General features: G+C 39.6%; 1 protein-coding gene across 2 annotated transcripts in view; it reads right to left on the bottom strand.

Annotated features, from left to right (window-relative positions):
• The window catches only part of DISP1 (dispatched RND transporter family member 1), a 92,201-nt gene extending 66,946 nt beyond the window's left edge, over positions 1-25,255 (bottom strand). The window contains exon 1 of one of the 2 annotated variants that reach the window (XM_037405644.1): positions 25,065-25,255. In XM_037405644.1, the coding sequence (XP_037261541.1) occupies positions 25,065-25,234 (170 nt within the window). In that variant the 5' untranslated portion in view covers positions 25,235-25,255. The remainder of the gene's footprint in view (positions 1-25,064) is intronic. The other variant, XM_037405646.1, reaches the window with a different exon arrangement.
• Positions 25,256-26,276: the final 1,021 nt, after the last annotated feature.

Genomic DNA, 26,276 nt, shown 5'->3' with positions numbered 1-26,276 from the left:
TTTAGAAGGAAAAAGGGAAATTCACTTGTCCTTATCCTGAAATAGACTTCCTACTTTTCAGTTTGTTGCTTTCAGGGGATTTTACAAACAAATTTGCAGTTCTGAATTTATAATGGCTATATCCCAATGCCCAAACATATATTTGCGTTGGAAATAGATTTTGTGAATTGAGGTGCATGGACTCAGTGATTTGAAACTTTGCCTGAGACGTCGTCAGCCGGTTGCAAACAGATTCTAGGTACACTGTCAGAACTGGGAGTGCATGCCAGAAGCCCTGGCTCCCCCTCTCTGGAGACCCAGACAGAAGGCCATATTTCACTTGTAGGATGGAATACACACAAATAAAAAAAATATACCTGTCTTTTACAGTGGAAAATTATTTTGATAGATGACCAAATAGGTCATGTCTTCAAGTTACCACAAGATTCAGAGCGGGTTTTTGGGGATTTGTTTATTTTTAAACTAGAAACAGATATACTCCTTTGCAGTTGTATTTTGTTCAATAAGCTTCAGAAAAAATATACACCATATTCTACAGATTTGCAAACTGAGAACACATGCTAGCGTTATGCATACCACAATAAAAAGAGCATACTGCCTGTTCTGCTGAACATCTCTTCCTCCACATGTACACAGATGGAAGCAGCTGTCTCTAAATATCTCACCAAGCTGAAATGCATTTGAGAAACTCTGCTCCATTCCCTAGGCAGGACATACTCTTATGTATGGGTAGAAGGTAAATGCAAGCACTGAGGTGTTTCGTCATTCTCCCCGCCACCCCATAACAAGCTATAAAGAGATACTCATACAGCTTCGAGAAATTAGAAGACTAATACAAATAACACTTCCTGCTGCAATTGTTAAGCTAAGCAGCAACTCTAAGTGCACACTTTCATTTTAAAGCACAGCATGAGCAAAAACTAGGCTTCTTGTGCTAAACCATTAAAACATGCAATTTGCCCATCAGGTCACTGTAAGAGTAGGCAAAAAAAAAAAAAAAAGTAGTGTCTGCAACACTGGCTTATACTGAAAAAACAAGGAGGTGGAAGGATGAGGTAATGGAAAGAGGGAAGGCAGTTCATCACTCCACTCACTCTCCCCTCACAGAGGACTGAGCACTCAGGAACAGCAGTGGGACTATGCTCCTACTCATGACCTTTCTTTAAAAAACTGCAGTACAAAGTCTCAAAAAGTAACAGAAAAGTCGGGGTGGAGGCAGAAATCTGGCATTCCACCACTCCCACTCCCAGCTTAAAAACTTCAAGACAGACTGTTACTTCACAGTCTTGCTGGTTTGCTCTACTTTCCATAAACCAAGAATGTTTAAGAAAATTTAATTTAATCTCTGCTTAATGTCTCAGGTTAATCATGTAAATATTCTGCTTCTGGAATATTCAATGTCGTCAGTGGCAGTAGTGGACCATGTGAATGTTCAATAAGGAGAAGAAAACTAAGAATCTCCTTGTGCCATAACATGCACCAGAAGTCCTTTTTCTTGAGGATTTTAGAGACAGGTTAGTTCAGTTTGCATGTTTTTAGACAGGTATGCACCTATACTAAGGGAAATTTCATGTAAATAAGTACACAAGTTACATACTTCTCTCCAACATCTATCAAATTATGAGAAATCACTACTAATGGTACAAAAGAATACTTCTTTTCATATTAGAAAAGGCATTATTGCTTTCTGTAGTCACTGCCCATGGAGTCACTTATTTCGTAGAAAGTAGTTGCAATATTATACGCTGCTGTATATACAGCTATAAGTATTTACATTTCTGTGATTGTAATATTAGAATGATTGTGCTGAAAGCAAACCACAAAATAATGGATTTCTCAATCTTCGAAAACAACAAAACATCCGATTCTTCAGAGAAAAGTATACAACTACTGCAAGATGGCAACTAAGGGGAACATTTTCCCTAGAAATTGAGCCATAAATTCATAACTATGAAAGGGTTTTTTACTGTTTAAGTTAAGTTCCACATTTGGAGTCCATGACACATTTTTCAGGTGTTTCACATGTGGCAGAGGCCCTACCTCTACAACATCAATTCTGCAACCTTATAGCCAAATTTTCTGATTTCCAAACAAACTATGCCTCATAATCCATCTCGTATTTCCAAGTACTGCAATTTTTGCATTACTATAAAGCAAATAAAATTGTAGAAGTGGCTAGTGTTGGACACTTGTCCTCATCATAGTACTGTTTTGCAATTAAATGATTAACACTGCCATGACATATACAAAGACCACAGTGTACCAACACAGACGGGTTACAGTCAGTAGGTCTCTCTGGGCAGTTCCAGTTCCTCTGTTCCAGTACTGGATCATCCTCACAGTAAAAGGTGGGTTGATTTTTTTTCTTGTTTAAATGGAATTTCTTGTTATTTTAATCTGTGCCTGTCACCTCTTGTCCTTTCACTGGACTGGGATGCAAACAGCAAGAATGTCACAAATGCTGCTCAGAAAGAGCTGGCAAGCACAGTAAGCTGTCAGACCAGTGAGAGAAGATTTCTCTCATCTTTAGGTACTACTGTATTGTTTTGCTTGGAAATGTAGAAGGCAAATATTTCTAGCCTGCTATTCACTCACTGTCCCTTTAAAGATATTAACTGGGTAATGTGAATATGGGAAGCAGGAAAGCACACACATGCAAGTTTCACTCCATGCTCTGTCACCTAAAAAACCCATACATTTTCCATTTCTATGGAGAAACCGTGCCAGTATCTTCACCCAGACAGCTGTACTTTTCCTTTCGTCTAATGAAAAAAGATTTTAACTCTAAATTTCAAGTGTTCCTACAGTCACCTCCAGACTTCACTCCATCGCTTATCCAAGCAAAGAAGCAAACAGAAGAAAAAAGTCCCAAATCAAAAATTATATGAATCACATGGAAATTATTTTGCTTCCAAGGACATGATGAATGTTTAAGTTAGGCATTGATACAATCTTAAAGGCACACCCTCCCCTCTACTGCAGGGCCTCATCTTCCACCACTTCTACCCAACTTCTATCCCACTCAAGGACTAAGTTTTCACTTCTTGCAGTAGGGTGCACTATATTTTAATTGTTCTACCTGCTTTGTAACAGAGTCAAATCAGATATGACAATTTTTAAAAGAAAAATAATGAAAATAATTAAAAGATTAATTACAAAGAATTCTAATTTATTTAATTGCCTTCTAAATCTAATTAATTCAACTTTTCTGTTTTCATTTCTTTAGAGATACTAATGACTTATTTGATCAGCTCTGATTTAGAGAATCAATTACTGTACTGGTAAAACACATCTTTAATGCAACTGCCACCTAGACCTCTTCATTGTTGTTCTTGATTGATTCCTCAGGTCCTTCTCTCAAAGTTCTTGTCAGTCTTGCAGAATTTTTCCATAAGCCCTGATTTACTTTTCTCTGCCAGCATTCAGAAACAGATTCCCAACCACAGAATTTCCATCTAACTTCCATCCTAACTCTGCTTAGTAAAACAACACTCTTGTCATTCTGACTGTAATACTTTCCCAAAAGGTAAGAGGAAAAAAACCATCTATATCAAAAGACACTGGAGCTACAGAAATTCACCTTGCAAAGAAAAGGAGTACACCATACTAAAAACTATATGGAGAATAACTGCCCAGAGAAGTTAGCCACAACTGGGAATTTGTCCTCATTTTCTCAGAGTTAACAAGTCTTCTCCCTCAGCATTTGCATACAGCAGCTTAATTTTCTTCCCCACATCTCATGCGCTGTGAGCAAGACAGCTGGATGAAGTCACCAAGCATTCAGCATGTGGAAATCACAAAGCAGGAGAAAGAGAGCAAGGCCTTATTACAGCCAGATGTTGTTGCTCTTACTGGAGCTCCATGCTCAGGAGTCTCATTAGAAATAATATTGTTCCCAGTTGCAGCCTAACAGTGGAGTGAAACACAACAGAAGTAAAGCAAGTTGTCTGCTCATGACAAGAGAACATTCAATAAAAATCTGAATTTGGCCTTGATATCTTTGAAATCAATCAGTCTTTAGAATTCACTGCCACATGATGCTAAACATGGAATACAGCAAGATTTAGTGCACTACAAATTTTTATGGTTGACAAGAACATTTAGCTGCTCATACTATATAATGCCAACAGAAGGACTATTGGAAGAGAGATAAAGGTCTGATGTTTAAGACATTAAGGTTTTCACGTCTCCAGCTCAAACCATAACAAGTAACTTCACTCTTTCTAAGGTGGTAAGATTTCTTATGATAAGATTCCAGCTCCATCCCTCCCCCACCAGTCCTGGCGTTCTTCAGTCTCTGAACTGAGCTGCTTCTGTTGGCAAAGATCACAGAAAATCCACTCTCCCCTAGACCCCTCGTACTAGGTTATATTTCTCCCCGGTTGGCAAGCCAAGCTGACTCAGGGGTGGACCTGACACATGCCAGAGCCAGTGAAGAGACAAGGCTATTGCACTGGCTTAGCCACAGTGCGCAACTTCACTCGCCGAACAGGAAGCGTTTAACTGCTTGCTGAAACATTTGTCTCAATAACGGTCTTTGAAAATGACATTTTAAAGGTGTGAGCCTCTCTTCATTAGTTATTCTAAAGGGAGCCTGGATGACTAGCACTGACTAGGTCCTTAACCATTTCAACAGCTAAAACTTATCCAATGGTGAGCCCCCTCCTAAACTGTTGAGCCGAGGCTGCCCTAGCAAACAGGTTCTCCCAACTACCTACCACAGCACTTTCCACAGATCCTGAAGCTTCTGGGAGTAGCTGACACCTGAGATGACACAGTAAGCAGCCAGATTACAAGTCAAATTCAGCACAGCCATTTCTATGCTATTTAAATGCCACTATCATGGCTAGATCTTACTTTTCGTTGCTACTCCTCCCCAGATGTCCCATATACTTTCTTCTTCCTAAACTTGCTTTTTCTCCAGCTTTTAAAAATGGTGCACACTCTCTCTTCTTGCTTATTCTGTTCCTCTATGCTTGCAAGAGCATTGTTCCTCCTATACATACCCAGGACAGGCCTTGTTCAGATAAGGAGTTAACTTCTTTAAGCCTGCTCACTATTATTAATGCTCAGTCCTCTGCCATTGCTATTTCAATCCCCAACTCAAAATGTCGGAATATTAAAACTAAGTAGCAAACAAATTGGTAAAACAAAGGGATACTGGACAGCTTTCCCCTTTTATTAATAAGCCTTTTCACACCCTAGGCTAGATCTGATGGTCTTTTTTCACATTAGTAGCAGCAGCAAGTTAAGATTTACTTTCAGTATCAAGATTATGGTGCTACCAAGCAGTAATAAGTCTCAAATAAACATTATAAAGAAATTAAGTTCTAAAATAAAAATTTTAAATAGTGTTTAAAAAAAACCTCTAATGACTATTAGAATGGGGCAAGATAGAAAATAAATGAAATCTGGCTGAGCAGTTTCAAAGCACCGTACCAATTACATATGAGTTTCTAGCATTTCATGATCACAAAATGAAGTTACCTTCGTTACACTGAATTGTGACAAACTATGCAGTCCTTCAGTACTCAAATTCTTCTCATGTGTTGAACAGACAAATAAAATAACACTACCAGAAGTCTTCACCCAGCAAGGTATCTTCAGTTTAACCATAGGCTATAGTAAAAATCTTTATCTCTATTATGATCAGTTACACAGCCTAACAAACAATACTTTAAATAAACACAGATATATATTGGATTGCTAACCTGTAGCTAAAGGTAAAGTAAACTCTGCATCTGCATGTGTGCTATTATTTACATTCACAGAAAATGAAGGTGTAAGTACACAACGTTTTCAGCACCTGCACACATTAGAAATGGGACCATTCTTTTAATTTCAATCTCAGAATTGCAGCTATTCCCCACAGGCTTAGGTAAACAGGACAATTCAGCCAGAACATCCCAATAGTGAAACCACAAAAGAAACACCCCAAAGACAGAATATGGGAGAAAAGGAAAGGCATACTGCCTTTCAGGCGCTTCCCTGAAGAGCAGTAACTTTGCATTATTTCACATTTGTAAAAACCTGTAATTTGGGCATTCAAATAAAACTTGCATGACATGCACTGAACACAGCCTCCTAAAAAGACAGAGGGCCACTTTACTACTTTGGGTAAAAATCATGTTGTAAAACACTGTATTTCTATTCAAAACTTACTAAAGGAAGTTATAGAATCCATAGAAAGCCAGTGAAAAAAGTTTATATTGTACATGAGATTGTTCTATTACTTCAATTTGCACTGACATGCAACGACATAATAGTTGCAAAAGATATATCAATAATTTACTTAAGTTCAACCTGGCTATTATACACAGTCTACATAAGAACATTATTGCTAAAAGCTGAATATATAAAATTAAGCATAAACATATCAATTGCGAAATCAAGATGAAACTCTCAGAAGCTACCCAGACTCTCAGCCACTCTTAGATCACTGCTTCTTGCTTATGACAGATGGATTTCTGTAGGAATACTTTGTTTTTCATCAATTACAGCTAAATCACTTCACTAAGATTATACCGTGCAGATGAACCCATCAAAATCCACGTGTGTTCAGACAGATAATTCAGTAATTCCATCTGAGCAGTATTTCCTTTTTGCTCTAAGTGCTAGTTTGCCCTAGCTCAAATCACTATCATTTAGTAGCCTAAATGAAGTAATCTGGTCTGTTTCTAATTGACATAACCTCAAATTACCTATAAAGAAAAAAAAAATATAAACACCAAAACCTAAAACTACTCTGGTAAACACTACTTCTGGCACTCTGTGTACACAGGCCAAGCAGCAAGTACAACAATCCAGTTTAGACACAATGAAGCCCTGAATATCCCTGGATATGCAGTTCCTGGCTCCCCAACTGAGCCCTGATCACCCAGAATGTTTCAACAACATCAGCAGGTTTTCCATGAGACATTACTGTGACTACAGCATGATACAGAATAAGAATCCTCATCTGACAGCACTCCAACAGTCTCCAGCTTCTCTCATGAACATAAAGCTATGGATTAATATTTTATTTATCAAAGACCAAGTCCAAATGCTAATTTTTTATCAGATTTCACCATCATCATCTCCCAGGACCAACTCAAATATTTTCCTCAAAGTATTTTTAAAAAATAGATCTTGTAAGCAACATTTGTGTTCTTTCCCTTAGAAACAGGATCCCATTTTGTGCACATTTAAGACTCTAAAAACCCATCCAAAAAGCACACTGATTCCTCGAGTAGTTAATTCTTTATTAATGTAAGTATTAAACCTCAAAATTTTATCTGTTCTCAAATAACTGAAACACCTCTTTAACAAAGCAGCAAACTATAGCACAGCCTGCATATCGTCACTGCCTCCTTTTAGCAGACAACTTAATTTCACCAGTGCAAATTTTACTGCAACTACCTTCCACTGCTTCTCCCCTCTCAAGGTTTTTGTATTTCGTAACACTCTGGAAACCAAACATCTTGCTTTGAAACAGCTTCGAAAAACTGGCATTTTGCCAACTTTCAACTGATAGTACAGTTTAAATACCTTCCCAGCAAAGTTGCACAAACTTCAAAATACTCCAGGATCAGTCATTAAAATGTTTTTCTTTCAGTTACAACACTAATGAAAACCAAATGTCTAAATTTATTTTAGCTAGCTTGATGGCCTAGGGACTGTGCTTAAGAGAAAGGTCTGACTCAACCCTCATTTACCCAACTGAATAGATTAGCAGTGCAACATTGTAGAGAGATATGGATAATACTTTAAAAAGATTTAATTATTAGAGTATTTCAGCCACAGATTCAATTAAGGAGGCCCAATTAATTGTCTCAATTTGATTCTTCTTCTCTGAAATCTGCAATTACAGTGCACCTGAACCTATGCACTTTTAGCTGCAAGTTTATGAGGCTCAATTTGCAAAAAAAAGATTTAAGATCCCAAACTAATGCTATGCTACAGGATCAGCTACTGCAAACTGGATGTTTTCACTACCCAAATAAGGTACACAGTAACAGATCCTGTCTGAAGTTTCAGTCTTCCCAAAATGTCTACTTGTAAAAGATTTCACTGTGTTATGCAAGTGTATCTCTCAGTTAATACACATGCCATATTCAGTGAACATTGGACTATTCTGGTTGGGAATCGTAGCATACTAAATGAAATGCCTTGTACAAAGCTGTCTTTCAGCTAAGAGTCATGACATTCTGTTGCTGGTTTAATCCATACCCTCTACAATTAAGCCAGCAAATTCTGTGCTGGTTTTGTACAAGCTTAGTAATCTATAATGAATTTATGTTTCAGCAACATTTTACTCCTAAATTCATTTTAGAACACTTTGTACATACTTCTCCACAGCAAAGAACATTAAAGTTCTGCTAAAAAAAATATCAACATGATCTGACACAAATATCTACATTTTCAATGACAACATTGTTGACCATCATCTATATCTCAAGATATTTAGAGCATGTACCACCTGTTTCCAACTAGCATTCAAACTGTTCAACTGTATGCTTAGTGACAGCTGCTAAAAAGTCTGAAATATCAGAGAAAAGAAATAAAAGTTTAACAGCAGCTATGTCGAATTGAGGCAAGCCAGAATCTTTTGCTAAATATGAGTCATTATAATACATATAATACTCTAATAATGAAAAGAATGCTGTGAGGTGCAAATATACAAGACCATTATAACCCAAAAGTTAACAGTTTTTGTCTGCAAAAATGTCAGCATCTGTGTGTAACAACTGTTCCTAGGGCACGAGAGCAAGCAAGCCATCTGTGCACTTCCAGAGCTGCACGTAACAAGCGCAAATGCCAATCCCTCCCAACAAGCTGAGATTCAGTCATTTTTAAAAAATCAATTGTTTAGTCTCTAAAATATGTAAAAACTGATATAGAACAAGAAATTAAAGATTACTGATCACCCAGGAAGTAGGCTTTATAACATCAATTCTAAACATATTGCCACTTTGAAGTGCAGTTTACTTATGAACACTAACATTCTTGCCATGCTTTCAAAAGTATGTATAACTCTCCCTGTGTAGAAATCCTTTTCTTCAGCATATCAAGACATTGAAGAATACGTTTTCATACGCTTATTTCGGATTTTCACAAAATCATCACATGCTTACAGTAAATTCAGTCAATTTCACTATTTAAAAGGTTCCTTCTACAGAAATTAGAAGATAGAATTCTAATACAAAATAGCCAATAAATGTTTTTCCTGTTAATCCCAAAAGAAAGGGAAAGGAATAATACAGGAAAAAGGGATACTTTAGATTACTACACTTCCATGTTCCACAAAAAAAACAACCCAACATACAAGGCCTTAGGTCTCTGCCTTGGCCACAACTTTGAGGTTTAGCGATAATGCATGTCACATAAAGAGCAGCAGGAGCCAAGATTTCTTCAGCAAAGGTTCAGCTAAACTATCTCTAAAAGCAGCAGCCAACATGATTAAACAGTTCAGCTATTTAAATGTGAATGAAAAAGTACGGTAAGAATGATTTCTTATTCCTCTTTCTTCGTAAATCCGCACACCTGTTCTTCAGCACTTTCAGAATGTAAACCACGTCTATCCATGTAAGTAAAATAATTATGAGAGAAAAGACTGAGGAGTATGAATTCAACCACACCCTTCAAGAAACTATCTATAAAAAACATTTTTCAGTATGAATTTTCTCAAAACCTGGCAGCCTTACAGAACAGTCACACACATCGCCCTGGCCAGTGGAGGTTCTCTTTTGAAATTTCAAATAGATAACAAAAATGCCTGCGTTTATCAAACTGAGTGGTTTTGGACAAACTTCTCAAAACTGAATCTACTGAACAGTAATACACATTCATTCCTCTCTCAAAGGAAAATAATCACATTGAAAGTAGATTTTGAAGAAACAACAATACTGAAGTCTCAAATTCAGAATATTAAGTTTGATTTTTATGGCTCATAGAACAGGCATCAATTTTTGGCATGAGATAGGGAAACTTTTCTATGAACTGTGAGGAAAAACCAGACAAATACTGTCTTCCCCAGTGAAGCAGAACCTAACACTTTCCATAGACTGAGCATTCTCACTTTAATATCTCATCTACTTGATAATTGAGTTCAAAATGTACCTCAATATCACATGAGGTGCTCCAAAACAGTAATATGAAAGCAAGTATAGGTTAAGAACAAGGTGGCTGCTCAGCTTCCTTCATATTGACACAGTCATAGGAGTAGTCACCCCTTTTGCAATAAGAGAACAATATTCTGAGTTAGTATCTCTTCTGCCCCCCTGCATCCAAGGTTGTTTCTCACTGTACATTAAGGGTTAATATAAAAACATTTAATAGAGATTGCTCTGTGAATATTTAGGATCTTAATGGGTGGTAGCTCTGGAAACTAGCTGTTGGGTCAGGCCAAGAGGATTGATGGAAAATGAGGTAATCCAGCAGATGTATATAGTGCTTTGGGTTTTCTTTCCCTGTCAGTAGCCCAAGTGGCTTTTCTGCCCACAGCACAATTTCCAAGCATGGAAAACAGATATACGGCATGATTAGAAAAAAAATACAAGGTGGCTTTTACCAACAAATCCACTTGGAAAGTCTGCCTGAACTGCCATAAAAGCAGAATAACCCAAGAGCACTTGGTCATTGACCAGCAGAGAGACAGTTTGGTATTGTTAAGACAACACCCAATATAATTAAATAAGCATATAATGCAAAGGGTATTCATCCCCAAGCACTGCCATTTTATAACACCCTGCTGAATCTGCACGTTTGTGGTATATGGGCTATATTACAGCCAGCAAGGGGAACCGTATTATATCAGGCCTCAAAATCCAAAGCCAGATATCTGTGCTCCTCAGCAATTACAGTGATGATTCCCACAACTTCATTTAATCCTAGACATGTGATACTAGTCTCTTCAAATCCATGCCCACTTTCTTCCCAGAGAAGTTGAACTTGTGTTAAAGAAAATTAGGCTTACAGCTTGCCTCACTGTTCAGCAAGGTAAAGGCTCCCTCGCTGACACATACTCATGACTGGATGTTTGGCTACAAAGAAGGACCCAACTGAACTGTATTGCCAAACAGGTGTGGAGAGTACAGAATATACATTTCAGAATCTGAATGGAAAATGAAGATGTTTAATGGTGGTGGCTGCTAAGTGGTATTTACCTTGCATAAATCACTCAAGATGTTTTGCACTGCATCTATAAAAGTAGTGAAAGAGCTCTTTATTAAACAGGCATAGTTTATAACACACCTATCTCTGTACCTGTCACTTTACAAAGACACCTCTCCGGCTATTGCTATGGATACCAAGCCTATAGAACATCTTGTTACCTCCATTTGGAAACTCAGCTTAGATGTACTGCACTAAAATTAGCACACTGGAGGTATTTTATTTATGCATTTTAAAATATGCAAGACACTCCTCTGTAGAGACATTTCAAGTTTGTGGAACACACAAGGTATAAGACCATCACACTTTTGTCAAAACACCTTTAATAAACTTTACATATGAGGTAACTTTAAAACAAGTTGACAGTAGAGCTAGTATGGGAAGTGATTGGTACACAGCACTGTGCTATACAGATAGAAGATAGTGCCCAGGTTTCTCCCCCACTCAAGAAACCTGCCTTTGATTATGAAGTGGAAGGGGACAAAGCCATTGTGGCTGTAGTTCCAGAATTAAGTTTATCTCAGGATGTACACAAGGCTCAATTTTATGAAGAAAATTGCTGCTAATTCTTTCTTTTGCCCCGTTAAAAGTGGTCATCTATCTTTTACAGAGCTGTTTCTTTAACAGGCATTTTTCTTCCTTATTCATCTTTCATTTTCCACATGAGGATATTTACATTTTCACTATTTTCCACCATGTTGCCTCTTGACTTCTGGCTTCTCTTTTGGCGTACTTGACAAAAAAACTAACTATGTGTCCTGCAGCAGTTGTTCACTTTGCCCTTAACCGCACAGCTTAGAATGAGACATGAGCAGTACTTAGTCTACTTGTATCTTCACTATGTGACAAAGGCAGGAATAAATTTCTTCAGCTCTCAAACATGCTTGCCCATGCTTCTTTCAGTGAGTGTGACCCGGGAAAGGAGCAAGTTAGCGTTTGACTTCTGTTTTAATTGTATACTTTTTCTAGTGGCTACTTAACAGCGGTTTGGTGTGCTGTGCAGGTAGTTTGCACAGGCTTTCAAGTCAGCAGTCTGTATTTCTGAATCAAGATTTAAGAGGTTACAAAGACATTCAACTTTGTGATCCTTATCTGGGAAAAGGAGAAAAGTAAACGAGTAGCTAGGATAATGCAAAGCAGACTGTTTAGAAGGCAGACAACTGACCAGAAACATTCTTCAAGTGTTGTATTATGTAAGAAGTCTCTCCTGGGCATTTGATCTACGTATGCAGAAGTTTTACGGTTTAATTTCCTTGTTATGTCAGCTCTTAGCCAAAAGTCACCACCCCATTTTCCCAAATCACGGGAAGTCTAGGACCTTCACGAAGCAAGAAAAGATGCATGAAATACAGCAGGTTTTCCAGTGGCAATGCTGCATTCCTCAGTTCCTGAGCACTGCAATAATGCATGTACATTGTCTAGCTATTTAAGTGCTGATTGACAGGACTCCAAAGTACTGCAGGGCACACAGAATCAGCAGACTCATATTACTGCAGAACAAAAAAGCAACCTGAACTACTGACAAGCAAGTGCAAAGTAAAGATATACAGATGAACATCTCTGCATTAACTCATTCCAAAGTGAACTTAATCCACTTTCAAAGCAGACAGTAGAATTTACAATCACTGCCTAGTTAATTCCCAATGAGAACAGCATCGTTTGGATGCAGAACATTCATTTGAAAATAGCTAGCATGAACCCTCTCTACCTCATTCATCTGTAAACAAACATTAAGTACCTGACATATCCATGGCAACTTGTGCTGTGGAAACGAGAATTCAACATAACCTTTTAAAAAATGATGCCAGTTCTTTCACAAAGAATTCACTGAAAGAACTATAAACCTTGTACAGTGACACTGTAATAATAAATTTAAACATAAACATTAGTGGAGGCCTAGCTTAAAATTCCCACCTGCAGAAATTTCAGTCTGATGCTATCAGTTTTAAAAAGGTATTTCATTGCCCTAAAGACCCCACACACCCTCTCACTCTTCAACACTGCTAGTTTGTCAAACAAGAATGACATCATACTAGCGTGGCCCCCAGCCTCTTAAGGAACTTAAAATTAAAAAATAAATCCATAGGCTAGTTTTATTGCTATAATAATGCTAGAAGTCAAATCAGTTTATAGTGATGCAGCCTCCTCAGAAAAGTAGGCAGTAAACAGAACTGGGACTCCAATAAAACTTAAATTCTGCAAGCTTTCTGTATCCTTATAAATCATGAACAGAGTCAAACAGCTATACCATACACCTGAAGTCTGAGAAAGGAGCCATCTTCAACAGTAGGGACAAGAGGTTGCATTTTCTGTATACAAAGACCAGGGGAAAATACCACAGTAAATTCTACTGTGATAGGTACTTTTAACCTACCAAATCTTTGAACAGTTCTTTCACCTGAAGATACTGTAGCAGAGTAAGCCAAAAACAACCTATGAATCTATGAATGAAAAACTTCAGGCTTCCATACTAACTTTTAATGCAGAAAGAGATACATGTCAGTTCTCATCTCTGCAGCTACAGACAAAAATCAATCCTTACAGCATTACATTCTGTGCGTGGAAAACAGGGCCAGGAATTAAACATGCCCTTCAGCAAATCATAATTCAACATCATATCTAAGATTAAGATGCTGACAGTTCTGTCTCCCAGGCCCAAGTTCCTGCTGCTAGACTTCACTGCCTCTTATTCATGCATCTTAATTGCCAGGTTTAGGAAAACGGGTATGCAAGATAAAGGTCGGTATCTGCTAATGAGGGAATGTTTTATTTTATATCTTAGTTCTAACACAGAGTAATGAGCAAAGCAATCTGAAATCTCAGAATCTGATATCAAACTTGAAAAGTCCAATTTCTCCCTTGTCCCCAAAGCAGTCTTACATTGAGTGGGAAAGAAAGAAGATTCTGGAATTTTGTAGCCACCAGTATACACCTAGTGTGTCAACTGGAAGGTATCTACAGTCATGAAATCAAAGTGAGCCTTTTTTTCTCCCCCAGTGCAATATTACCTTTTCTTTGAAGAGCAGGGACATGAGGGAGTACAGAAGTGCAATTTTGATAGCAAGAGCCATTAGCACAAAATGAGAAGGTGATTAACATGGGTCCAGTGCTATTAACCACTTTGATACGTTTCTAATTTCTATGCCCCTGCTTTCTAGAAACACTTCTAGGATTTTCTGATACTATAATAGTTGGAAAGGAACTCAATAAATCAGCTAATACTGCCTCTCATGAATGGGGGAGAAAAGCACAGTCTAGACATAGTTAATCTGTGCCTTATAAAGCACCCTAAAAATGCAAATACCATAATTTTCCAAAGCAATCTGTTCCAGTGGTTCCCAATTTTTTTCTAGTGTCCATTTACATCATCTTTGTTGCAGTTTAAGCACATTACCAGTGGTTCTGTCATCAGAGCAGCTAGAGTGAAAAATGTTCACCTCTCTTCTTGTTTATCTCACCTGGAGACAATTCTTCCTTCTCCCTGTAGCCTTCTGTTCTTTAAAGGAAACAGTTCTAAATCTTTCTGTGACTAAAATAAATCCATTTTCAAGACCTGATTCTCTTTTCTTTCTTCCACACACTCTTAGAAGTACTCTAGCTTTTCCTGAGGTGAAATGTCTAAGCAAAGAATGAAAGACTCTCATATGATCTATGGAAAATTATCTTGTTTATGTATCACAGTACATCTGACTTGTTTGCAACATCTATGCTGACAGAATCACATCCCGTTTGTTAACTGCAACATCCTCAGATCCTCTGCACAAAACTCACTCTACTCCCGCAATGTCTACTTTGTACAGAGATGATCAATAAATGGAAGATCTTCAGTCTCATCCTGATCCAAAAGGCATATTCTTCCCCAGACTGGTTCTCCACTTTCTTCCAATCATTCTGAATGCTAACCACGTTTTCCAACACACTTAAAGCAATTCCTAGCTTGGTACCATCTGCTGCTAATATTGCATAGCCTTAATGTTTCAGTTAAGTCAAAATTAGTGACAGAACCCTGCAGAGACCATTCAGTCTAGACATCCTCTAGTCTGACAGTGATCCACAAAACTGTTTAAGGTTTTTCACCAACTTTACAGTATTTAGAGAAACATTTCCTTGCTTTCCATACAGACAAAATAATTAAATAGCTCATTACACTATGAATGTATTTGTTCCCCCCTAATGAGACTGGATACCATGTTATGAAAGCAGATCTGTCTACTTGTGAATTTTGAGAAAATTCACATTTATGTTTAACACCTTTGTACTTTACTTGAAGAGCTTACTAAACAGTTTGTATGCGTTGCAATGTTTTTGCAAGTGGTCTTCAGTTCTCTAGTGAATCTTTTCCATGTACCCTCTTAGGTACTGGCTTGGCTTCTCCCCCTCTTTGAAGAGCTTTATCTGCCTCTGTGGAAACTGATAACCATTTTGAGAGCAGGAACCAGGCAGGGCAAAATAACTTTGTTTGAATTTCGCCTGCTTTTCAAGTTAGCACTTTTATTAAGTGTTTTTCATTATCTTCCTTATCCAAGGAAAGTTCCTACGCTTCTGTTTGTGGAGTCAGGTACAATTGCAGCTTACTCTGCAACGAAGATAAATCTGAAACAACAACTGCACTGAACATACAGTTTTCTCAGCATCATGTTACATTTCTTCACCCAGTAGCAGGCCAACCCATTATTCTTATCACCATATATAAACTATTCTAGAAGTACACAATCTTAACTGCAGTAGGCATAAAAGGATGTCCTTAGTATCAAAAGTGCCTGAACAGGTACAATGGAAGAGCCAGTCCTGTAGAAAAACCTCTCTAGAAACAAGGACACACCAATGTAAACAGATGCCTTTGTATCATTAAATTTTATTGTTTAACCATATCTACCCTTTAATGTTTATTCTAAAGTTTAGTTTTAAAAAGTTTAACATAACTTTGTCTCAGTGTCAGAATCCTCAGCCAATGTGCCCTGAACTACATTTATAGAAAGAAATCCATACTTTAACAAAAGCGTAAAACCAGAATTTAAGTATTTTCCTGAAAAAAAGTTCACCCAAACCTTTTCCAAAAAGGCTGCCAACAATCGATTCCTTAGAAAATTTTCACCACTCAGCTCTTTTGATAGTTGACCACACCCTAATTTAGTAAACACCCAGCAGCATCTTGCATTCAAGTTATCAATAGTCCAGTTTGGTAAACTGGGAAAACAAAGTCTTATGTTACAGATGGAAACAATCTAACTTATCACCAAATACCTCATTAGTGCTAAATGAGGTCTCTTGCCTCCTGTTCTGGTTGAGCTGTATCAATCATGCCAGTGTACATCTGACCATGCATTGGGCTCATTCAACTTTCAACTTGCTAAACAGAAAGCTAACTTAAGCAAGTAGCCTGCTGCTGGCTTAACATATAGTCTTACGCCACAAACACATAAGCAGAAGGCAAGACCACATCGCTGAGCTTGCATACCATAGTTAGGAAGCTCCAATTTGTAATTCCCAACAAGCATTGTCACCCTAATCTAGAACATTACCCACAGGTAAGAGCACAGCTGCTGCATGCAGCAGCCACATTATAACTAAAACTACTTGACATTGGTAATTATGGATAGACTCTCAGGAAGCTGGTCTATACAACTAAATTCACTGGGAGAAGGTAACTGAGAAAGAAAAATGTAAGCAGTGGAAAAAAATCGCTGCATCAGTTCCACCATCCCCACCTGCCCCTCTCCATGAATAGCCATGAGGGCTTGTTCTGGCCCATGTTTTATTACACTAAATAGTAAACCACAGAAAACTACCCAGAAGCAGCTCACACCTAAGAAACAACTACAACTTATTAAGAACTACCAAAATATTGACTTTGTTCAATCTTTTCACTTACTGTATTTCTGTTTTCTACTCTGCCCCAGTCATTCTGCTTAGAGCTGTAACACAATGGAGAAAATCTGTAACACAAATATGAATACAAGTCTCCGGTAAAGGCAAACAAGATACCACAGAACATCCTCTTAACAGGGTTGATAAAAGAGCTGGCATGAAGCCTTGACAAGCAAAGCAGTGTAATCACTTTTGGGATATCATTCAGACCCAAAATTTAGTAAACTGGTAATAGTAAGTTGAAACCTCTGGCACTAAGGCAGTGACCACTAGAACCTTCCCTGAAACAAAGAAGGCAATATACTGAAAGGCAGGGTAGACCAGAGGGACCTCTGTTAATTACTCCTAGAGCTCAAAAGCATGAAGAAGCCTCAGTGTCTCACAATAGCATTATTACAGTTTCAGTTCGTAGGTTTTACAGATTTAGCAGTTCTAAACACAGCAAGGAACTCTAACCAGTATATTCAAATTGCCTTTGGGTGTTAGAGAAAAAGATGCAAATTTAAAAAACAAAAACATATTTGGCAACAAGCAAACATGCTAGTTTCCCCTGTTAAGTAAAAAAAATAAATTATTAGAAATTCATGTATTTCTGAAAGTCAATAACTTCTCTATTGTATATGTTATTGGTAAAGCTGTGACAAAGAGAAGCTAGAGCTTTGCAAAGTAACAGATTTTGAAGAGCTAAGAAGAGAGGGACAAGCCTCCTCCAATCCATCCACCATCACACAACAGTGATTAAAACCTATTTGCAAAAGAAGAATTTTAAAAGCTCTCAATTTCTCTATGAAGTAGTTTGGTTTGTAGAACTCAACCATATCCAAGGCAATAACAAACAGCCATGTGACCCTCTCATGGAAAGGCCATGGAAAAAAAATAAATCTGTCTGGAGTTTGTGTTGGCCAGGCAAATCAATATACTTAGTCATAACTCAACAGCACTACTTACAAAGCGAGTAATTGTTTTCCCACTAATGCCATCTCTACAATTTTTTAACAGAGAACAAGTTGCCAAAGTACTGAGTTTGCAGCGGATCTTAAACTGGCTTTGCTTCACAGCAGATTAAGCAGAGAAAAACAGTTTACTGATGCAACAGTTAAGCAGTTGCACATAAAAAAAGCCAATTACAGTTCAGTCAGCCATAACATACTTTCTTCAGCTGTCATATTGTATAAACATTATTACACAATGATACAAATACTATACTCCAAAACTCGACACAAATCTTGCTTGTTCATTTCATTAAGTTTCACTGTCAAAGAAAATACACCACAACTTATTCAGGCCCAACAAATTCCTAGGACTATTCAGGATCTTAGATTTTACCGTCACAGCAGTGAGTTCTAAACTACATTTATATTAATGACCTTATTTTTAGTTTTAATAATGATTTGGGGTTTAATTCTATTATGCTTTTATAAAGGTATCTGCACGACATACACTTCACATGATTTAACTTCAAAGGGTTAAGATTAAGTTACTGAATTCCTGCAATACCTGCTGTAGTTTTTTATGGTATTAAAGAAACTATCAACAATAAGTGAGAACATATGTTTAAGACTAGGGTAAAGTTTATTCCAAGAGGCAAAATTCCCTTCAGCTTTGTATGATTATTTTGAATAGCATACGTATTAAAGAAAACATTTTTACTTACATATTCAAACTATGTGGCATAGTACTCTGTAATTTTCTAAGCCCAAAACATCATAACTCCAGCAACCTTTAATTACTGAGTTCTCAAAATCCCCCTCTTCCTTCCTCCCACCCAAAGATATCTCCGTATCACCCAGTTTTTATGCAACTTCAAGAACTGCTGCCCAGCAAGGGCATTTCAATATTAAGTATTTTTACCCTTAGAAATGGATCCTACCAGCTGTATTGCTGCGCATAGCAACTACTTTCAGCAAACACAAAAGGGAGAAAATTCCTAAAAAAATAACCTTTAAAGTTCACATCAAGTCTAGAGGCATTTTCAGTCCAAGTCTATAAGTATCAAGCACCCACCATGTCTTCCAAGTTTTGCACCTTCCCATTAGTTCTAAGGCTATAAATGAGGCCTCAAAAAACAACAAAAAAAACCAAACTAAAAACAAAGCCCAAACCCCCCAGATTTAATTCCAGCAGTACCCTGAAGCACAAGTGTAATCTGAGCTGTATCATTCCACTCACATTCCAGGTAGAACGGATTTTGTGTTTACAAAATGTGTCTTCTCAAAGTCTCACTGCTGATGCTCCATCCTGTGTATAAATACTTAATTACAAACACTTCACAAAAGGCAGCTTGAACACCTAACACGGCCAAATGCATCTTCCCCGAGCTAAAACATAGAAAAATTCTTATGTTACACATACAATTAAAAATGACATTGGTAAAGAAGCCTTAAAGGGATGCACATTGCAAGATCCAATTTCTTCAATTAGTCATTTTATGTCTAAAATACTTTTAAAGCCTACTCATTGATCAGACAGGTACAAGTCACAGGAAGATGATAATGCTGTACTTAAACATTCAAACCTGAAACAATGCTCATCAATACACTCTTCAAGCACTCAGGAAAACAGCAAACAATATTTCTCTAAAGCAAACCAGAAGGACAATATTAGCTGTGGCAACAAACCTTCATGCCTTTGAGATTTACTCCTTGGTACAGTTCCAACAGACATGTCTTATCACATGCAAGAATGGCAATGACATGGAGAAATACCAGGAAGACTAAAACAAGGCTGTTTACAGCCCTTGACCAACCTTGGATACATAAAGACAGAAGGTAAAGAATTAAAGCTCTAAGCAGGGCAGAGATTCTTGGCAATCCAGGAATAACAATAGTTTAATTTCTAAATGCTATGGCTCTGTGCAAGAAAGCACCATTGCTAAGCATGGACGCTTCACCCAAGAACCTAAGCGTTTTCAGATGACAAGGAAAACATTTCCTCCTATTGAAGCCAGAGCTATCTTCTTCCCATTTTATCTGCATGTCAAGTTCATTAACAAGGAGACTCTACACAAGACTAACACACAGTATCCATCTGCTCGTAGTTATGGCTTAATTTAGTAACTTTTATTAATTTGTGCTACATAGCACAAGAGTTATGTTGTACTACAGATAGCACAAGAATGTTTTTATCATGCTGCGTTTATCTGCTTCTACAAAAACAACGATGCTATAGATTAAGATATACAGCAAGACCTTTCTTCAGAGACTTGAATGCAGAAAGCTAACATTATTTCCAATCATATACTGGCTATACCAATCCATCAGAAAGCAAGATTTTCTCCTCTTCCATAGAGGAAAAGGATGGGGGAAGGAATAAGAACAGGGAAGGCAGGAAGAAAGAGCGCTTCATTCACAGCTTCTGTAAGCCGAGCACATTGTGACAACCAGTTTGGGCTCTGCACCACGGAGGACATGCAGCATGGTGCCCTACCATGTCCCTCTTGAGGTTACCTGTTTTGAGCTGCATGCCTTAAGCTGTCTCCGAGATACCACAAGTTCCCCCGTTCCCCACCTCAGCACTTGGGTTTCCCCTCATGGAGACAGGCTCTGTATGCCCCTATTCTCATTTCCACCCACACACTCCAAGACCACGCACCTTACCGTGCACCAGTTCTTCTGGTGCCTGTCGCTCCTTTCGGATGTATTCCTATTTAATTTCCAGTGGCCCTTTTCTGCCTATATACCTACCAGTCCCTCCCTGTCTTTCCTCCATGTCATCCATCCACCCTCCCTCCCAAGAAAACTTTATTCTTGCAAGGTCTATGCTACCCTAACATCACCACAAGCAACCTTTAGTTTAGTGACCCCTATCTTCACCCCACTGCACTTCCCAACACTTCTTCCCTTGGTTTTCTTTGCCCTACTCACTCAACCTGATTTCTTCTACTTTTAGGTCCTTTCCTTCCCAGCTCACCAACTGACACCAGTTCTCCCCCCACAACTCTTAGACAGATTTATTTCTGTTAATATTGCATGCTGGAGAATCTCCTGCAGAGTAATTTAAACTGCTATTAATAAGCAAAGACTAAAGGTCAGCTTAAAAAAAAACTAAACACCTTTCACCTTTACAAAATTGCTTTACGAACAGCCCAAGGCTTTCCAACCAAGGAGTCCTCTGTTATTCTAGCTCTCACCAGCTCAGCTGGACTGTTCTCCTTGATGCCCAGAACATTTCTCAAGAACTCTTGACTTGTTGGATTTGGCGTTCCAAAAATTATGCAGCAGACACAATTCACACTCCTTTTAACTACTGCAAGCCTCAACAACCAGAATTCAGATGGAAATTTCATGTGGCTATTCTATCAATGTCAAGACACATGCAACAACAGCATTAGCGTATCACTCATCAAGAAGTCCCCTTAAAAGACTAAGTTACTGTAACAGGGGTCTCATTTTTACGGTAAATCTAAAAAAATATTCTGTTTACAACAAAACACTGATCTATAATAGTTATTTGCATTAAAAACTTCAGTATCAAACAAGCAGTAGCTGAAAGTTTTGATTATTTTAGCATTACAATCTCACTGAATGTATGATTTAGAGGCTACAACTACCCTTTACACCAAAATGAACGCAACCTGCTTTCTTAGAGCAGAAAAGCAACCTGCTTTTTTTCCTTTTAATATAAAAACATTTTAACACCTTCCCACAGTGTTTAATTTTTGCTGCACTTCACACCAAAGCCCAGCTGACTTTGTAAAAACCACTCACAGGAAGTCACACTAAATTCAGAAATACCATATGGTCACTGAACAAGAAAATAGTCATGGTTACCAAACCAAATTAATGTCATTGATCACTTTAAAGAGAGGTGGTTGTAGGCTTGCTAATTATCTGAGGTGCTTATTATGTATTTCAAAGTTTGAAAGTAATTCTATAGTTCTATCAAAGCTACTAAATCAATCATCTCTGTTAAAGGCTTAGAGAAAAAGTAAAGCTTACTGCTCAAATCTATGGTCAACATATGAGAAACATTACTATGAAAGCCATTCAAAACCCCTCCTCATGGGAAAGGGTAACATTATGAGAACTAAGTGTTTTCACATGTTCTTTTTACCTTTGTTCTTTTATAGTCTTATTTTCCACCTCTTCTACAGCAAGATTTTTTTGGAGGCTACTAATCTGAATTCCATCTCTTTCTTCTCAAGGCCCCTTGGGACCGCTTTCCCTCATCAATGTCTTTTGTTCCTGCTACAGTAATTCTCTGATCAGTCAAAAACAGCTTCACATGGCATTCTCCAACAGAGTCGGGAATCTGCAGTGGTAGCAGATTCAGAAAGGAGTAAAGGAAAAAAAAAAAATCATTTGAAGGAATAAACCCCAACATTCTCAGCAATGTTATGTGCCTGTCTGCTAAAAAATAGAGAAGAAGCATCATCCTGAAATTGTGCCTCTCATGCATTACTGAGCAAGAGAAAGCAACAGAACTGAAGCAAAGGTACTGCTCTATACACAGAGGAAAGCCCAGCCACTGACACTGCCTTCTCCCAGGTTCCATGAAGGCAGTCACCACCGTAGCCTTACTTATTGCATTATACAACCTACAATAACCTTAACTCCACTAAAATAAGTTCAAAAGCAGCTTAAAAAAAATTGGAAAACCTAATCCTTGCATTCTATTCCCTATATAAAGGCAGCACGCCCCAAGAGTAAAAAAAACAACCAAAACAAACCCCTTCTGAGTTATGATATGAAGTCTCAGATCCTAATACAGTTTTTTTTGTTGTTGTTTTTTTGTTTTGCACCACTGTAGTATCAGGTCCTAATTTCAACATCCATCTGCTTTTACTGATGTACACATTTAAGCTTCCAATCTCAAAATAACTGTGTCCTTAAACTAGGCTATTATATTACTACAGGATATTACTCACTTTGCTGTAAAGGAGGAAATAAATCTTTCTGCAGAATTTGATTTTCCTTTCTGTTTAATGACTTCCAAAACATCTTACACAACAATCATGGTATAGTTCAACCATTCTATTCCTAAATAGAATACTAGTGAAAAAGACTGTTGTGTTTCGTTATTTTAAGCTTAACATTTAAAAATAATTACTTAAGCAAAAAAGACCCTGGCTGTTTGCTTGCCTGTAACTTTTGTCTCAGTTCACTTGTACATTCAGCAATTAGCACAGCAGCATTCCCATACTAGTTGCAGTTTCTGGGAGCTACTGAAAAAATAAAGCAGCACAAGTCACATTTTAGATTCAGAGTAAAATGTAAATACACATAAGATCTATAACTTGTGAATGTTACATACATTGTAACACACTGAATGTTTGTAAGCATTGTTGAGTCAACAATGTAGTGATTACAAACTTAGGTATTTGCCACAAGAGTCTGTAAGTGCCAATGTGATACTTGTATCTCCCTAATACACACTTCCCCCTCTAATGACTCTTAGCCCCTCTTGGCTGATTCACACTAGATCTCTTCCACCTCCACCACTGCAAGCTGTTTGTTTTAGACTCTTGTCCCTTTGCCCAGTTAAGAAACCTCATCTTCCTCCCAGTCCCTACCTGTTCCAACCACTTTCTTGCACCTTTATTGCCCCGCAATTCCACCAGTCAACACTCTTGAAGACGAGCACATTTATAAGCCCACTGACAATCTGGATGCCTTATCCTAAGCGTTTGTTACTATTTTACAGGTTCATCTAAGCCAGATATTCTATAACAAGCTACTTGCAATTCTGATCAGACACTTTTTGTCCATTTAAAATACATGCATGCTACAGACACAATAAGTAGCTACAGTTCTTCATCCCTCCTGAAAAAAAAGCTGACTCTCATTTATGGACATAGAACGCAAACCAACAACTGTCCTGCAAAACGAGATTTTTCAATTTTATCCAGCGGATGAGTAAACAGATTGAGTGTCCTACTGCCTTTGTCACAGAAGTGTTTTCAATTAAACTTCTAGCATCCCTCGCCTCCTCTACTAAGAGAACGATAGGAAAAAACTACCAGGTGAGTTGTCCTTCAGGTGGGAGCTAACCCACTCTGTTAGCAGAGCACAGGGACAGTGATAACGTGGTAGCCGGTTGCCCACACTGAATCCAGAAACTGAAGAGGCTTGCTACTCTACTCAGTGTGCATGTCTCTGGCCAGACCTCTGCCTTAATGGTCTCCATTACACCTTCTGCGTTTGCTGCCACCACCAGAAGCAACGCTTGAGATTATCGGAATACCGGTTGTGCAGGCAGGAGTGACCATATCGAAGTTTCTCAAGACAAAGGGCACCACGCGAGTACCCTTTACAAACCACAGCCTGTAAACCTTGTGTTCTCACAGAGCCTTTGCTCCTAACAAATGAACTGGGCAACTACAGGCAGCGCTATGTGTGAACAAAGACCCAAGGTGCATGGAAGAATGACCATACTTCAGTGCATAACAAACGAAAAAAAGTTACGCATCTGAACACCTTTATAAAAAAATCCCCAGATGTCACTAAAATAAACACAAAAATTCAGCAGCGAACATAAAAAAAATCATTTTTACATAATGTTTTAAATTAAAGCTCAGAAGACACAAGGGCATCGCTGGCTGCCCAGAGGGCAACCGTGAGGGCCGGCCCGCACACCTGCGGCCCCGCCAGAGCCCTCCCGCCCCCGCCGAGGGGACGCCGGTGCCCCGCGGGCTCGGGCCGCCCTCAGGAGCGCTGCCCCGGGGCGAGGGAGCTGCTCCCCCCGTACAGCAGCCGGCGGAGCTCGGGGCCGCCGCCCGTCCGTGCCGCCGGCCCGACCTACTCCGAGGCGCAGGCGGGGGGAGCCGCTTCCCTCACGGAGGCGGGCGGGGGCCCGCGGCGCGCCCCCCAGCCCTGAGGAGACGGAGACGAGACGTCCCTGCGGCGGCGAAGAGGGAGGGCTGCCTGCCGCCCCGCGCCGCGCTAAGGGGCCCCGCCACCGGCCGCGCCGAGCCGCCGGGTGCCCGCCGGAGCCGGCTGTGGCGGCCGGTACCGCCCTCCCGCCGCGGGGGCCGCACACCTCAGCGGCGGCGCGGAGAGAGACCGCCCCGCGGGGCCCGCCTGCCCGCCCCGGCGGGCGCCTCTCACCTCACGACCGGGGGCGGGCGAGGAAAGCCGCTGGCCTGCCCAGTGCTGCGTACCTGGCGGCTGGCGGCGGCAGGGCCCCTGAGGAGGCTGCCCGTTGTTGTGGCCCGGGTGGCGGCAGGAAGCGAGTAGCCCCCGCGGCGGCGGCGTCTCCACCGTGGCGCAGTTACCATGGGACGGACGCCCTCTCCCTCCGGAAGTCACCGCCGGGAGGGCGGGGAGGGGGCGGGGAGAGGCGCCATCTTGAGCGCGGCGCCCGGTCCCAGCCTGCCGCCATCTTGAGTGTGGCGCGGCTGAGTCGCTCGCTCTGGGGGCTTCTCCTAGTCCCTCGCCTCAAGTCCCGTCAGCGGGGGGGCGTATGTCGGTGAGGTGCTATAAACGGAGGTTTTCGAAAACTCTTAAAATAACGATAACCTAATGCACACTGTTTACAAAAGACATCTGAACAGCGGGAAGGTCATATCTGGTGCTGAAACGGTTCTCTTCAGAGTTAGAAAATTACGGTAAGGAAAAGCAAATGAGCATAATGCTGCCAGCGGAAAATATGTTTAGTGGGGTTTTGGGGTTGTGTGTTTTGTTGTTTTGGTTTTTTGGGGTTTGGTGGGTTTTTTTTCTGGGGGACTTAAGGAATTAAAACTGGCTTTCTTAGCAGCTGCCCTGTCACTTGAGGTGATTGCAGAGGGATTCCGGCACCAGGGTGAGACACAGCGTGAGGGTGGTGAGGGGCCCAGGCTGGCCCCTCAGCCCCACCATGGCGCAGCCCCAGGCCCACCCCAGGCACAGGGTAAGCCACAGTGAGCGCCTCCAGCCCAGCCTGTAACGCTGCCATCTTCTCTGGTCCTTGCATCAGGGCTTGCAGTGTCCCTGTGCACCCAAGGGACCACCCTTCGTCTTTAAAAAGAAGAAGTTAACATTGTATATAAAATTACACATAGAAAACACTATTATATGGATGGGTAAATCCAGTGCTGAAATCCTTGGAAAAGCTCGTTACAGCTGTAATTGTGCCATCTTGTGCATATGCTTTAGTTTTTAATTACATGATTGCATACCATTTTGTCCCAAAGGACCTTGCCTCATTTAGTGCACAGAATGGACTGAAATATGGTTGCGTTGTTACTCAGAGACGCAGAGTTCCCTAACCTTTGAGCGCTTGCTTTTGCAGTTGGAGCAAAAGTAGATCTTCGTAATTTTTAAAACCAGAATAAAACATTG

This window comes from Falco rusticolus, chromosome 12 (assembly GCF_015220075.1).
Source record: "Falco rusticolus isolate bFalRus1 chromosome 12, bFalRus1.pri, whole genome shotgun sequence".
Classification (NCBI taxonomy): Eukaryota; Metazoa; Chordata; class Aves; order Falconiformes; family Falconidae; genus Falco; species Falco rusticolus.
This window is presented reverse-complemented; position numbering and strand designations above follow the sequence as displayed.